This window comes from Rhinolophus ferrumequinum, chromosome 24, assembly GCF_004115265.2.
Source record: "Rhinolophus ferrumequinum isolate MPI-CBG mRhiFer1 chromosome 24, mRhiFer1_v1.p, whole genome shotgun sequence".
Classification (NCBI taxonomy): Eukaryota; Metazoa; Chordata; class Mammalia; order Chiroptera; family Rhinolophidae; genus Rhinolophus; species Rhinolophus ferrumequinum.
The window spans coordinates 41,516,732-41,533,079 of NC_046307.1; the positions used below are offsets into that span (position 1 = coordinate 41,516,732).

Genomic DNA, 16,348 nt, shown 5'->3' on the forward strand with positions numbered 1-16,348 from the left:
AAAAGTAATGAACGTTTTACAAGTATTTGTGTAAAGCCTGCATAATGCTGATATCAAAATGTGACAGTCATAACCCTAAAAAAGAAAACTACAGATTCATCTCACTTATGAATATAAATAAATAAAATATCAGCAAATGGAAACGATGGCTAAGTGAGATTGTTCCAGAAATGCAGGGATGGTTCAATATTAAGACCTTTAATATAATTCACCATACGATATCTTTAGATGGTAAGAAGACATTTAATAAAAATCATTATATACACTTTTGACTTGAGCTTTAAAAAATAGTATTAGAAAGATTATTTTTAAACCCCGTATTTCAAAAATGGTCATTAGCATGTATTTATTTAATAGTGAAATACATAGAAGCATTCCCCAAAAGTCAATTATAAGACTATCATCATTGTTTTGTTCTGGAACTGCTAGTTAATGAAATAAGCTAAGAGAATAAAAGAAAAGGTACAGATATTGGAGAAGATAATCACTAACGTTTATTGGGCATCCACTTGTGTCAGGTACTGTCCTAAGCACTTCTATATGTAAAGAAGAAAAGCAGGTCTACCGTGCTAAACGTGACAAAAGACAAAATAATGAACGAGAACACTATTAGAAGCAATGGAAAGATGGCTAGATATAAAAAATAAAATGCCATCCTCAGTAGCAATATGTCATAAATTACCCTAGAAATAAACTTTAATAAGAAATAGAAAACAATATCGAACGACATGAAGAGACTTGAACATACAGGGAAATGTGCTTTGTTCTTAAACAAGTTATTAAAAATGTATCTGTTGTTAAAATAATTAAGTGTGAAACTATTACAGTCAATTGTAAGTTGATCTGTAAGGATAGCAATGTGACCTGTAACAAGGCTTGTTCTACCAAAACGTGATTCAGTCTGACAGTGAGTAGCCTGCTAACTTGGGGCAGATGAACGGCCTTGGGGAAGTCCAGCAGAGCCGCTGGCGACCTAGTGCCAGCCCCTTGCTCCTCAGCTTTCACTTGAGACAGGATGACCTGTACAGTAGAGAAGCATCTTGTCCCTCAAAGGGCAGACTGGGTGGTACAGAGAGATCAGTTCTCTCCAGAGTGGTGTAGAAGTTCACTGCAATTCCCATTTAAATTCAGTAGGATTTTTTTCCTTGAAAAATTACCTATAATTCTGAAAATGAGACTTAATTTTTACTATGGATCTACACTAAGCAAAAACCATATAGACTAATACAAGAATAGGCAGATAGATCAAAGGGACAAACGAGAGACCAGAAGCAGACCCATAAGAACTTAATGTGTGATAAAAATACCATTTCAGTTCACTAGAGAAATGATAGATTTGTTTGTTCTTTCATTCTTAGCTATTCAGTGTTGCCAGGACTGGTCTGGACAGAAAGCCCCTGTCCTCATGGAGTGTACGGTCTAAAACATGTCTTTCTTGGAGTTGGTGCTGTGTAGGAATAGTGAGAGTGGTGCAATAGAAAATGAGGGGAGCTGGAGGAGGGCGGCCGACCGTAGAATGGTCTGGGCAGGTAGGTGTCTCTCGGAGGTGGCACTTGCAGTGAGACCTGCGTGAGGAGGAGGAGGAGCAAGGCAGGCCAGCGAAATGAAACAAATTCAGCCTGTTTGGGAACCAGAAAGAAGGCCAGTGTGGCTTGCAAGTGGTGAGCGAGGGGAGGAAAGTAAGAGGCGGGCACAGAATCAGGTCGAGGGTCTCATGGAGAAATGGGAGCTGTTGCTGGGCTTACAGAGAGGAGGGACTTGCCCTAATTTAAGTTTTTAAGATCACACTGGCTACCGTGGGGATTGAGAACCAGGGGGAAATTGTTGTAACATATATACGGTGTAGATGAATGTCGTGAATATGTAAAGAACAATATGACTCAATAAGAAATCGGTAAACATTCCTATGTTAATAAGGATCAATTTGGCTGTGAACATCAGAAGGCCCCAAAATCACAGTGGCTCCGGTAAGATAGAAGTTTATTTCTGTCATGTCCAGTGGTGTGTCCCAGGATGTTCCCATTAGTGTAACATGCAGCTGTAAAAAGTGATGCTGTATATCACCTGTGCTTAAAAACATTGGAGGAAAAACAGCATGGAAAAATTCACACATAAAACACAAACAGCATGTACCAGGGGTCCCAGTTGCAAGTTACCACAGGGTCAAGTAGTAACATAAATGATTGATGAATGTGAGATAGGCCAGTTCTAGGAGATGGTGGTGGAAACTGTGGCCAACAGGGTAGGGGCCTCATCTAAGGGGCTGTTCCTCTGTTCCCCCGGATTGTTGCCAGGTGAGATTGTGCTCAGTTACCATGGCTTCAGATTTTCCAGAGAGGCTGGAAATCTATTTTTATGTGAAATCTCCCAAATTTTACAGATTGGTCATTAATATCTTTGAAATATCTTTGAAACACGGTTCCAATCAGCACTTTATACACCAAAGAAAAGTCTTGTCAGCCACCAGTCTCTGCCCTGGTGCAGAACATCTCCGATGTGTCGGCGTGACTGGCTGGCCCTGTGACAGAAGCACAGCAGACATCCTGGTGGCCTAACCCGAATCCTTGGAGCCATCCAGTGAGGCCCCTATGGGAACCTGGTGTCTGCATGTCAGGAACAACCACAGTGCGCAGAAAATGAGACTGAGTGCCCAGGAATTGCTCTTACTGCACAACTCTGGGGTCCGCGTCACTAAGGAAGTCAGTGTAAGGAAGGGGAGACTTTGTAAATAGATGGACGAGTTTTCCTTCTGTTGTTGGCTGAGTGGCGGGAGGGGCAGCCGGAGTCAGAGAGCTCAGTGGCAAGGTAACCCACTCTGCCTTTTGTGACAGACCTTCCAGAACCTGGCAGTTCTTCTTACTCACCCCTCGGTCCCATCCAACTAGCAAACGGGGCCTGAGCATCTCGAGGAACTAGCATCCTCCTCCTTCAGCTGCAGCTCCTGAGAAGTTTCCTCCCGCTGCATTTCGTCTCAAAATGGCAGAGTGGCAGTTACCAAGGGGTGGGGATGGGGTGGTTAGCAGTCGGGCCTATTCTCAGTGCTGCTTTTCTTTTTTCTCCTTTCTCCCTGTTCTTGTTCCTTCTCCGGCCACCTTCTTTTCTTCCACTCGTGGAATTGATTCTAAAGGTGCCCATGTGCTGTTATTTTGTTTGGGTGCCATAACATGTAACTGCCTCCTTGTTTTCTTGTTGAATTGTCATCTTCTACCCTGAGAAAGGTTCTGTGTTTGCTGAAAATAAGGTTGGAAAGGAAGGTCAGGCAAATACAACCCCCTTCGATTTCCTCTGGTAGCCACAGCCAGAGATTTTGTTCCATTTGTCCCGTTCCCATCAAAACTGGGATCAGCCCCGTTTCCTTGATTCTCACCAGGAGACTGATTGAATTCCAACCCAGCATCTGTTGGGGCTTCTGAGAACACAAAGCCATTCAGAAGTTCAGGGAAACAAAGCATGCCCTGTCGTCCAGCCTGTTCTCCGCTTAATGAACCAGCAGGGCCAGAAAGAATCTCTCATTTGTCAGCGCGAGAGTTGGCCCTTCATGGTTTGGAGAAAAGTTGAGTTTTCATCCTTAATGACCAGAGATTGCTTGGGAACCCGAACTAACTCCGTATCAGACTGCTAAAATGGTGAATAGTAACTTGCTTTCTGTTAGTTATCAAAAATAAGCCAAAAAACACTCAACCAAGAGTCTTATAAAAACAAGATGTCGTTTTAGAAAGGAGGGAAAAAAACAAGCAAACACAGACACAGCAAACCACAGTTTTCTGGTTTAGAGGGCAGAATGCAAAGCTGATCCTGACACAAATGAACAAACATCACTTGCAGTGGGGGAAGGGTTCTCCTGGGACTTTACTGGATCCAGACATGCGGATTCTTCTCTTGTCCATGTGGTCACATGAGTGATTGGGGCTGACACTCTCCATCTTTCTGTTAGAAGCCACATTCAGAAGAGTCACCTGGCAGCCTGCATTCTACAAGTGGGGCAAAATTCCCAATAGCATTTTCTCTTTAAATACAAAACAGAGTCAGTGTTGATCTTGGGTTTTGGCTACCAGAAACTGCACAGAATTGTTTCCTCCAACTTTGTTTTCTGTATTTTAGAGTTTGAAGCGTGTTCAGTTCAAATAAAACCCTAGGCTTTTATAGCCAGTGTACAGTTTGGTACCATTAGCTCCTGGCCATTGGTGAGGAGACCTGTTATTTTTCCTAGGCCTGCAGTGGATTGAACATGACATCAAATATGTGTTAGTATATTTAATTCTTAGTAGTTCCCTGAGGCTGATGTGTCATCCCGGTTTTAAAGATGAGGAGACTCCTGAAGACGATGGTGAGTAAGTAAGAGCATGGGTTTCCATCCAGGTCGTTGTTCTCAGCGTCTTAAACAAAGCGACCCACCTGTCCACCCAAACTGTACCAAGGTACAGCGGCTTCCAGATGGTCAGACGGACGGAGGGCTCCAGGCCGCCTTGAGACCCTTGTCTCGGCAGCCAGGGAAAGGAAGAAATGTTGCAGGAATGGAGGGGACGAAGAGTATTTCAGGAAGGACTGATCAGGGAAGAATGGAGACCCACCCCAGAGAAAGATAGGCCAAACTTCAGGCCAGTAACTAATTGTTAGCTCCAGCATTTTTTCCTTAGCTTTTTAAATTTACCTTCTACTGAAAAAAAAACAGATAGTAAAGTGAACCCCCATGTTGCCCCATCCTCCAGCTTCCACAGTTGGCCATAGCATTGTGTTTGTAGTGCCATTGCCTCCGTTATGACATGGGGGCAGGGCCACTTTCCTGTTGTGCAGATGAGGAAAATGACATTTCGGTCACCTGGTGAAAGCTGGACCAGATTTCAGCTTCTTCCACTCGAGATCCCCACACTCTGGAGCAAGTATTCCCAAATATGGGCACTCTCCTGTAGGTGCCCCCTGGGTCCCTGGGCCCAGTGAACCTGGCAGGCCTCCACAGGGCTGGGACCCGCACTAGACCCCCCCGCCCACGTTGAGCAAGTTGCAGATGGTAGAGAGGGGGCCTGTTGGGTGCAAACTGACAGTGTTCCCGGTCGAGTTTGGATGTCACTAGACACTTTACCAAGAAGGACGGCAGCAGGCTCAGTGCAGTAAACACAGCGTGTAGGGCTGTGTCGTCTTCAACAAATGCCAGCAGGCCCCAGGCTGAGCACTTGACCCTGACAGGAGTCAAAACACGGCCACACTCCAGGCTGCCTCCAGGTCCCTGTGGGGGAGCTCCAGATGGAGAGGTGTCTGGGTGCTGGGCCTCTGGGACCCGACGACATAGCCGCGGAAGCCAGCCCAGAGCCTGCCGGGCCTGCATCTCCCCAGCACCCAGCATGTGCCACTGCGGCCTGCGTTTCACCCTCCTCTCCGCAATTTCCTGTTGCAGGGGGACAGCTGGGGCCGGGGCTTAGGGTCTGGTGTTGCTCGGTGATCTGCAGCCGATCTGGGAATAATTTGAAACTAAATCCTCAGCTCTTTGGAAGCCTTTTATGAAATCATTGCAAGTTTATTAACAACAGCTGTAGCCACACATGACCTGGATCCAGCCCCAATCCCACCCCCAAAGTCGCAGGAGGGAAGCAGCAGTTGACTTGTGATTCCCAGTCACCTTGTGAAGGAGAGAAAAAGTTAAATGAAGAAGAAAAGTCACCCATCCTTCCTCCCTGGTCACAGGAGGCTGGACAGCAGGCAGGCAGGCGGCCCGTCCTGATGTCCAGCAACGTTGAAGAAAACAGGCTCAGGAGGACTTTTCAAAGCTTGGGCACGACAGCCCTGTGCCACGTGCTAGACGTCTATTTTAGGCCCCTCCAGCCTGTGGCTGGCGGTCATCGTTAATGTCCGATTGAGGGAAACATTCTCTTTCCCCGCGAACCACTTGCAGTTTCTCTGCCTGCATCTTCTCTTGCTGCCCCAGCAGCGCTGCGGCCTTCCTTTTTGAGGGACAAGTTAAGGAGTTGAGTTTTGTGGTGGTTTCCTCCTAACTAAAACTACTCTTTGGTGAACGGTACCTCACTTCCTGCCAGCGCCTGCGTGCTGAGTCGGTGTTTGGTGAGCTGGGCCCTGCTGTCTGCCTGATGTGCCCGCCGCCCTTACTCCCCACCCACCTCCACGTGAAGCAGGGGTGTCTGAGTCTTCCGTGCTGGCGAGCTCTTTGTGCATCCCGCTGAGCTCAAAGGAATCCGGAGAAAGGAAATAACGCTTTCTCCCTGTTCAGATGCAACCCACCCGGTTTTTTATTTAAAGTGTCCTTCCAGATCTGCTAGGCGGTGAGACTCCATGTCACATTCTGCTTCAATCCTTTGTCCTCTGCATTGCGTTTGGGGTGTACTGGTCCCTGTGGGTGCTGTGCGGGTTCCCGTCACAGTTCTCTCTCCTTGCATTCTCAGGGTGGCCGTGGACAGCTCACTTCTGCTCCGGCCTGGTGTTTCCTTATACTCAGTCTTCTGAGACCCACCCATCTGGGGACATCTTGATCGTTGACCAATGTTCGTTCCCTCGCATCTCAGCCCAGTACTTCGGCCTTGGGGATGGAGCCCGGTCTGCACCTGACAGTTTCTGGGCTCCCCAAGCTCCTGGCTCTCACTCGGGATAAGAGGAGTCTTCTGGCTTCATCTCAGAGGCCAAGTGCCAGGGAGCCAGTCAGAGACCTTCGAATGGGTCATTTAAAGGGATAGCACATGCATTTGTAGGTGAGCTGACCCCAAGAAAATAAGAATTCCCTGAACTTTCCAGGGACGTGGCCACCTTCTCTGCTGTATTGGCTGTTCATCTTGAGTGGAGGCATTTTGTTTTGCCCTATTCTCTTCTGTATTTAGTGGAGAAAGGAGATTTCAGAGTTCTGCCCATCCCAGAGAGAAAGAACCCTCTTGTATTTCAAGGAAGGTAAGATACACTCTTTCTAGAACAAAGCAGGGCCTAAAAATAGTCACCTCTGACAGTGCTGAGGGCGGGGCAGAGTTCGGGGTGGGGGGCCCTCCAGTCACACTGCTCCCGCAGCTCCAATTAAGAAACCTGTGGTTTATGTGGTGAAGAGCTCAGGCTTTGAGACTAGAAGGCCTGGATTCGAGCCTCACTGTACCTCAGTTTCCTCATCTATAGCATAGGGATAATTAATAGTACCTAACTCGTGGAGTTACGAAGACTACATCTATGTGAGGTGCTTAGAATAAGAGCTGGCACATAGTGAGCCCTTTAAATATTAACTGCCGTGCTCGTTTTGGCAGCACATACATTAAAAAAGATGTTAACTGCCGTTATTACTATCACTATGCTTGACACCTCGTAAAAGAGATCATTTGCTTTTCACGGTAAACCTACTGTGGAAATGAACAGGCTCCAGGTTAGGTATTGGGGGGTAGAGGGGTCCCCAAGCCCAAGACTGTGGAGCCCCAAAGCTGGAGTTCTTCCCATCACGCCAGCTGCCTGTCTGTTAGGAAGCCAGTACTGCTCTAAGATAAAATTCACCGTGGTCGGTGCCTGGATTTCCTGTGAGTGACTCAGCCTCTGCAGGGGGGCTGGAAGACAGTGAATTCTGTGATCCAGCCTTGCACCTGGCTCTTGCATCATCATCTTTCCTCCTATTGTTCCCCATTTCCAGCAGCCTAGGTGTGTCCTAGATTTGCAGAATAGCAAGCCTTTTTCATAAGTGTTCTTATTCACCGGGATGCCTAGAATGTTCCCCGAGGGAACTCACCTCCAGGAGGCCCTCAGTAGCCTCAGCTGTCACTCGGCCCAAACCCAGGAAGTGTTCTGATGAGGGACCAGTCTTCATGTTTTGTCTCAAAATAACCTCTATACCTGCCTTCACTCTTTTATTTAACATTAATTTTTTTTAATTATGGTAAAATATATATATAATAAAATTTGCCATTTTTAAAGTTTATAATTCAGTCTGCCTTCACTCTTGACTTAGGAATTTAAAATGCTTAAGGGGAACTGTTTGTGGAAGGAACTTCCACACAGATGGAATGAGAAATCTTCCCCCTTAGGGTCACATATTTGGCTGAAAATGTAATTTTTTCTTTAAAAAAATACTAAGAAGTGTTTTAGTTCTTAGTTTCTAAACACAGTGTCCTGTGACTCCAACCAGTTGGATAAAGTTGAAATCTGAAACTCCTAACCCGTATTCTAGGTGTAACTGACAATTTACTCGTTATTTATGGTAACAATCACTGCCCAAAATAGTTGAGCACTGACATTTTCTGGTGAAATACAGACTGAATTTACCCCTAAGGGCACTGCCTACCCGGGGATGGACAGGACTTAAGGACAAATGTTCTTGAGTCCACTCACCTGATCAGGATGATCAGAGCTAAGAAGGAAGGGAAGAGGCTCCAGGTGGCTCTTTCCAAAAGGCGAAGAGCTCAGGGCTCGCAGGCTCCTTCCCCCTCCAGGAAGTCTCAATGGCAGCGCAGCGTCTGCCAGCGGGTACACCTGGCCGCCCTGCTCTCCAGAAGCTGGCAGGTCTGTATCAGGAAGCTCAGCTCATACTCGCCTCTGCAAGGGCCTCAGACCCACCTAAGGGAATTCTTACATTGTGTTTATTCAGCAGTGAACTTCTACCAGGAGCATTTGGATTTATCACAGGAAACAGCACTGATAACAATCAGGCAGGTGCCCTACGTACTCACCTCAGCAGTGCTATAGGGTACCTGGAATCTTCTAGTCAAAAGGGAACCTCTCTTACCCCTCTTTCTTCTTTTATTCCAACAAATACCATGAGAGTCCGAGGAGATGGGTAGGTTAGTGGTTAGCTGCTAACGCTGTGATCACAGCACAATAGAAGTTCCAGAAGCTGGGGGACCAGGGCTGCCTTACTCTCGGCTGTTCCTCCAGCCTGATGCCCACTGGGTACTCAGTACCTACTCTTGAATGTAAGGACGCATGCACCCTCCAAATTTTCCAGTCAATGATAGGCACAGGGAAGCTTCCAGGGACTTTTCTGTGGGTTTTCTCCAGGAAAGCTATTTGACGCTGTAGAGTGGTGTGAAGCTTTTGCTTAGTGCACAACCAACCAGCCATAACTTTGAACAACTTATTTCTCTGGGACTTCAGTGTCTGTGCTACAAGGAAATTGGAATGGATGATTTCTAAGGTACCGTCTGTGCCATAGAGCCCTTGAGTGTCCCTCTGGGGACTGATGGGCATAACCCCATTTAGGTCATGGGGTAGAAATAGGGACGAGGCGGTGGAGATGGTGAAGGCGATGTAGTATTAATAATTTTAATTAATAAGTGACTAGAGTCAGGGAACCTGTCCCTTATGCCATAAAGAAGCCACTGAAATGTTAGGGGCATCTCCCAGTCTGTACCACTTTTTCTTGAAACTTCTTATCTTTTTAAACTCTCTCTCTGCCATTTTACAGAGTTTCTTACCTTTAATGAGTGCTTATTTTGTGCTGAGTCCTTTCCACGGCTGAGCTCATTCAGTCCTTACAACAGCACATTTTACAGGTGAGACCAAGATGTTCAGGAACCTGCCCCAGGTCAGTCGCTGACAGGTGTGGAGCCACTGCTCGCTCACTTTGCATTGTCTTAATCACGGTCCTTTTTGTTCTGTTTTATCTTTCCCTAGGCCTGTCACTGACACCAAAATAAAGAGATTTGCCAACTCCTAATCTAGGTAATTGGTAGAATTTATCTTGACGTTCACATGGAGACCTTCAGACTGCCCACCAAAGCCTATGAGTTACTAGAGCCCTGTGTGTCGATGGGCTTAGCTAGGGCTTTATAGACAGTACGTTCCCTCGTTTGCAGTGTTTACACAGAAGCCAGATGAGCACATCTTGGATTTTGTAGAGCATTTTTATGCATCACCTGGGGGACAAACATGATGCCTACCAGGATTCCTCCTGGTCGTATGATTCTGATGTGCCAAGCGCTTGGCAGCTTCTGAAATGCATGATGGGATCTTAACCTTTGTCACCTCTCTTCCCTTTGCCTTGCTCTGAATACTTGGCCAGGTGAGGCTGAAAAAGACCTGGGTGTATGATAAGAATTTCCAGTTGTCATAGTTGGAAAGAATCTTTGAGACCATTGAGTCCCGACTGTCATTTTGCTTCTGAGGCCTTGAGAATTAAGCGAAGGTAGTGGGGCCTCCTGCTATTGTCCACAGAGCCCAGTGTCCGGGGACTCGCGTAGCATTTTTTAATCTACCAAACAAAGGGAGTATATTACTTAGCTATTGACTCATTCTATCGGTATGACTTTTAGTTTCACTGTTAGAAGTTCCCCTAGTAAACCTAGCGCACTGTAAACGTGTGCTCGACACACATTGATTAAGTGAATTCATGACTCCACAATCACTGCAGGTTTATAACTGTGTGATGAAATCACTAACTTTGCTGTCTTGGCTGTGATATTAATATGCTAATAAGTAAATATGCAGACTGTCCTTTGCTCCATCCCATGATGGGACTGCCACGCTCTCCTCTAGTCCAAGGATTTCCAGACGTAGTTTCCAGATCATGTGCTCCCCTCTGGGGCCCTCCATTCATATCTCAGAAGTACCATGGGTGTCTTCAGCCAGTCAGAACCTCAGATCAGCATGAAAAATCCAGTTATCACTGACTCCGTTCCAGCCCAGAACACAGCTGGCTGTGTGGTATGCTGTGTGCCTGGTCTGGGGAAGCATGTGTTTCCAGCAGGCTTCCTGAAATACTGAAACTTGTCTGTGTTCTCCTGCCCCCATGTTGGGCACCACTGCCCTTCCCCATACTTCTTCCAGCTTAACTGCTCTTAACTGCTGGAGAAGCAGCTGGAAGACCCCAAGAAACAGACCAGGCCTGCCTGTCACTCAGTTTGAATCAGTGCAGCTAATGCATTCAGGTTTTGGCCATCGTGTCCCCACTCTGCTCCTCACTGAGCCTCTCCTTGCTGGCTAGAAGGTATTCCCACAGCCTCTGTGACCACACTGGTACAGCAGAGACATGGGGTTTTCAATCCAGTGTGTGACCTTTCAGTCTCCAGGTAATTGGAAAGCATCTTTGCTGGGTCGCTGAGCAGTGGATGATCCCCAGCACATTATAGGAGGCAGGCGGTGGTCTGGTCAGTCCCAGCCAGCAGCCTTGCTCTCCCACCACAGTGCCCGGGGCAGGTGGAGATGTGGGAACTGCACGGGCCTGGTGCCCTACTTGCCCAGCACGGCCCCCAGAGTGCCTCTTTGGCTCCTGTGCCCGGGCTGGGATAATCCAAGTTTGAAGTGCCAGTTAGCATAACGAGCCCACCAGGTGTTGACTTTGGAAAGAGGAGGTGGCAAGGTCCGGGGTGGAGGGGGTCTTAAATTGCTGTGTCCTTCCCCCTGTACCCAAGACCTGACGCAGGCCAGCTTCAGGGCTCAGCAGGCCTGAGTGGACACTGTCCAGCCCAGTCCAGGGAGTCGGCAAGACTGCTGGGCTCTGACCCTCAGGCCCTGCCCACCCACACTTACCGCTTCCCAAACCCTCAGGTCCTTGGTCTCCCCCTCCAAGCTCTGTGAGGGCAGTTCTCCCTCTGCTTGCCCTACAGCTGAGTGAGCAATCCCTGCTCTCGGTCCATTGGTCCCAGCCTTTTTTTTTTTTTTTAAGACTTTTTTTTTTTAATTACAGTTGACATGCAATATTATATTAGTTTCAGGAGTACAACATAGCGATTAGACATTTATTTAACTTACAAGATGATCACTCCAATAAATGTAATACCCATCTGACACCATACATAGTTATTATAATAAATTGACTATGTTCCTCATGCTATTCTTTACATCACTGAGACTTTTTTAATTCATATGTATTGGGGTGACAATCGTTAGTGAAATTACATAGATTGCAGGTGTACAGTTCTGTAATACATCATCTATATATCCCATTGTGTATTGACCACCCTGTCAGTTCTCTTTCCGTCACCGTATGTTTAAGCCAGTCCCCGCCTTTCAGACAGACTTCCTCCTGGGAACCCCACCCGGTGATGAAGGCCGAGGATCCCCAGGGAACTGGGAACGGGTGGCGTGCTGGCCAGCAGCAGAGCGGCCTCCCCATGTCCCAGCGGGGCCTCAGCACCGCAGCTGGTTGAGAGCCAGCTTATCTTGTTGCTTTCCTTCTAGGAAGATGACGAGAAGCTAATTGAGGAAATCCAGAAGGAGGCCGAAGAGGAACAGAAAAGAAAGAACGGAGGCAAGTTGTCCTCTCCCATCACAGCCCCCACACCCACTGTACTCCCCACTGCCGGCCCCCCACCCCGGGGGTCCTAGCCGCCCACCCAGCCAGGGACCACCCAGGAGGTGCTGTCCCTCAGGTGACTATAGATACACTCCAGTTGTACGTCCTGCTTCCTGTGGGAAAGGCTGTGAAAGCTTAGATCCAATCTAGGTTCAGCATCTCCTTGATGAGGAGGAAGCCCCAAGGGATGGGTTTGAACTTAAGAAGCAAATCAAAGCCAAACCAGACTAAAAAGACAGTAGGTCCACCCTGACCCCTCTGAGGTTTCTGTGAGCGGCCATCCAGGCCCTGGCTTTTAAGGAAAGTCGCAAAGAAGCTCCACCTGTTCTGAGCTGGATCCATCCACCGCCTTCCAAGGTGACCGCTGGAGGATAATGCTTGGTTGGGAGTATAATTGTCCTTGATGGCTGGGGTGGGGGTGTCCGTGTGTCTGCTGTGTTTTGTACTTTCGTCGGCCTCATTGTGTGCAGCCCTGCTGTGTGCCCAGGTAGGGATGAGGCTGAGGTCCCAGGCTCCTGGCCTTGTCCCAGGCTCCAGGCGGGTGGGACCAGAGATAGGATGAGCAGCCCAGGTCCCGAACTAGATCTAGCGAGGCGCAGTTGGCTTTAACTCTTTTCTCAACAACTAAATCCCGTCTCCCTTTCAGAGAACACTTTCAAACGCATCGGTCCCCCCTTGGAGAAGCTTCCGGAGAAGGTCCAGAGGGTGGAGGCCCTGCCGCGGCCTGTCCCACAGAACCTGCGCCAGCCGCAGATCGCCCCCTATGCCTTTGTGCACCCGCCCTTCCCCCTGCCGCCCGTCCGGCCCATGTTCAACAACTTTCCCCTCAACATGGGCCCCATCCCGGCGCCCTACGTGCCGCCTCTGCCCAATGTGCGTGTCAACTACGACTTTGCCCCCGTCCACCTGCCCCTGGAACACAACTTGCCCATGCACTTTGGCCCCCAGCCACGGCATCGCTTCTGACGCCTGAGCCCTGGCCCTCCGGGGAGCCCTACTGAGCCGTATGGGGCAGGGGTTGGCTAGAGCCCCCTGGACCCCCAGGGCCAGTGGCTCTGCCCATGCCTTCTAGGTAGGGATGGTGGGCTTGGCTCCTAACGGCTATGCTGGCCTTCCCAGTCCTCCCCGGGAAGGGCCACTGCCCCTTGAAGAGTGGCCGGCGGCTGCGATAGCTGGGCAAGATAGGGGGCAGCAATATCCACTTCCTGAAGAGTTGTCTGCCATCCTAGCTTGCCAGTGCAGTGGCCCTGGCCACAGTGTAGCCCATCTCTACTCTGTCACCCATGTCCCTGCAGAAAGAGACAAAGGAAACGTTTGCCTCCATCCCTTCCCCCGCAGACAACAGAATTCTCTCAGTTACAAACCACGTAGGCCTTCCTTACTGCTGCACAGTCTCCTCCGTACTGAAGCTGAAGCAAGTACGGAAGAGTGCCCTTGGGAGAGAGCTGAGGCCGGACCGAGTCTCGAGGGCCAGTGCTCCTGTCCCCTCGTCCTGAGGCCCACCTCAAGTTAGGGGTGCTCTGCTGTTCCAAGGCAGCTGGTCCCCATGAAGAGGAGGCAGAGTGGTGTTTACAGGCCCAGGAGCAGGGTGGGGAGGGCACAGCCCATGTCCCTCACACCCAGGACCCCAGGCCACCACCCTGGTGACTGTTCAGGAGTCTGTTCTCTTCCCGCTCCGCCCACTCACATGAGACCACAGAGAGACCACCTTGTGCTATGGGTTGTTTCATAGTTTTATCTGAAGAAATGTTACCTGTTCACTCACTTTGAACTTACCCAGTTTTCTGTGACCCACTGGACTCTCCTTCAGTCTGGAAAGTCAAAGAAATATGTTACCCCAAGTTAGGCAGCCTGTGTGGTCGTGATGGTTCTGGAACTTTTGCCAAACAGATCCTCTTGAGGCAGCTGTGACGGTCCTGATGGCTCTCCCAAGCAGCCCAATTACTGGGGAGCCTTCTCTGCCATCAACCAGGCAGTGAACAACTCCCCAAAGGTTTGGTGGGGGCAGTGGTTTTCCCCAACGGGACAGATGACCCAGACTACTCAGCGCCCACCCAGAAGCTGCCCTTTCCCGAGATTAGTTAAGTCTAGCTCTGGGTCTGCTCGGGGTCCCTGCCTGGTCCACTCCCTTTTCCTGTCCATCCCCGCCCAGGTTTTGAGTGGCACCTGAAGCATCGCCCCACCCACCTTTGGTAAGTTACACGCCAGCCTGTGTGGAGCTGAGGCCTCAGCTGAGACAGCTGCCTGGCTCCATGTGTTGGCCTTTGTTCCTGTTGCTGTATCTGATGATGGGGGTTCCCAGAAGTTCAGGGCGTGCCCATAGGCCTCAGAGATGAGGGTGGGCTGCTGGCCCATCACAGACCTTGTCCCGCCCTCCTGCAGCCAGGGGCCTGCTCCCCTACTCAGCGCTGTCGGGACTAAGTGTCATACTGTGTAGTCACCTGCTGCCACTGGCTTCTCACATGCATTTCAAGGATTAAAATGGGGTAAATCTGCTAAGTTGCCCTTTCTTGCTGCCTTTCCTCCAGATGAGGGCTTTGCAGGCAGGCACATCATCTGGACATGGGGTAGGGCCCATGAGGACAGTGTTCACCCCACCCTTCTAGGCTGCCTTAGTGGATTCCTTCCACCTCTGCCTCACAGCCCTGGCATGCCGCTCCAGGGAGGGCCCAGGACAGCTGCAAGGACACCCCCAGCGGATGGCATGCCCGTCACTGCCATGCAGCTAGTCCTCCAGAATTGGGAATGGTAACGGTCCCCCTGACACAGGAGGGAGACCAGACTAATGATTTCCCCCAAGGCCAAACCAAGGGTTTGTCCTTTGAGCAGCATTCTGGCTTTTGTAGACCCATGTGGTTGCCTTCCTGAACCTTGGGCACCTGACTCCAGACTGGCTCACAGGTCTGTGGGTGTAGCAGAGTCGCTGTTTTGGAGAGGTCACTGCTGTGGGTTCTGACCCCGCATGACCCTCCAGGCACCTCAAGTGTCCCAGAGGCAGGACCTGGACCCTGGGCTCTTCGAAAAGCAGTCCATTCCATACTAGTGACATCCTTTGCAGAGAGATGGGGCCACAGACTTCTGACAAGCCAGCAGGTGACTGCAGGATGCAAATGACAGGAAACCTGCAGAGATCAGAGTCGGGGGACAAAGCAGAAGGTGGCCTGGCACCTTCCCCTCTCTAGGCCAATGTTTGCTCCCCAGAGCGAGAGACTGCCCAGTGACAGTCCTGTTCAACTTGCCTTAAAACTGGAGAGAGGAATCTAGTATTTGCACTTAGAAAAAGATTTTAAAACAAAAAAAGTGCATGACTTGTCACTTTGTATAAAAATAGCAAAAATGATTATTAAATTTTTTCTTTACCTTCTGGTAGTAAAAGTACATAAAATAATTCTGTTTCAACTACTGTGTGTAAAAAGCCTGTGTCATGTCCCTTGAACTTTTTGTAAATAAATGTGGTTGCACCCTGCTTCTTCTGGTTTCATTTCTCCGCACAGCAGTCAGGCCAGCAGATGCCTGGTGTAACGAGGTCTAAAATAAATGCCATTCTCCGGAACAATCACGGCAGTATTGGTCCCAGTGGAGCAGCCCTGCGCAGGGAAAGAAGGTTTCCCGCCTCCCTTGCCCAGGAGAGAAATACGTGATCCGATATGCTAACCCTGCCTGCATGGCTCCCCAGGCCTGAGTTGGGTGCAAGTGGCTGATTTGTTTTTCGGCACAGAATCCTCTTGGAGAAATTGAGGTCAGCCCCTCTTCCAGGCCGCTGCAGAGCAACCTGCAGAAGCTGGGTCCCCGGAAGGTTGGGTGCAAACGGTCAGAGCCTCGCCCCCTGCGAACCTGGGCAGAAGCACTGCTCTGAGTCCGGCAGTACCACCCGAGGGCCTCCTCCCTCAGGCACTGCCTCTTCCTTGCTGTTGCCCAGAGCCAGAGACCCAGTGGCAGCACCTCCTGCTGGGTGCCAGGCCCACACCCACAGGAATTAGCACCAAGGCCTGGAGGGCCCCACCGGTGGACCATAGCACACTCGGGCTCAAACCAAGCTCACGTTTTTTTCTTTTTTTTGGTATGTCTGAAAAAAGTACAACTGACCCTTGACGACGTGGCACCAACTGCCACCACAGTCAGAAATCCGAGTGTAACTACAGTCGGCCC

At 49.5% G+C, this 16,348-nt stretch overlaps 1 protein-coding gene across 3 annotated transcripts in view; it reads left to right on the plus strand.

The window, feature by feature from the left end:
- RNF216 (ring finger protein 216) overlaps positions 1-15,156 on the plus strand; it is a 115,960-nt gene extending 100,804 nt beyond the window's left edge. For all 3 annotated transcript variants that reach the window (XM_033096072.1, XM_033096075.1, XM_033096074.1), the window contains exons 16-17: positions 12,085-12,154; positions 12,846-15,156. In XM_033096072.1, the coding sequence (XP_032951963.1) occupies positions 12,085-12,154; positions 12,846-13,165 (390 nt within the window). In that variant the 3' untranslated portion in view covers positions 13,166-15,156. The remainder of the gene's footprint in view (positions 1-12,084; positions 12,155-12,845) is intronic.
- Positions 15,157-16,348: the final 1,192 nt, after the last annotated feature.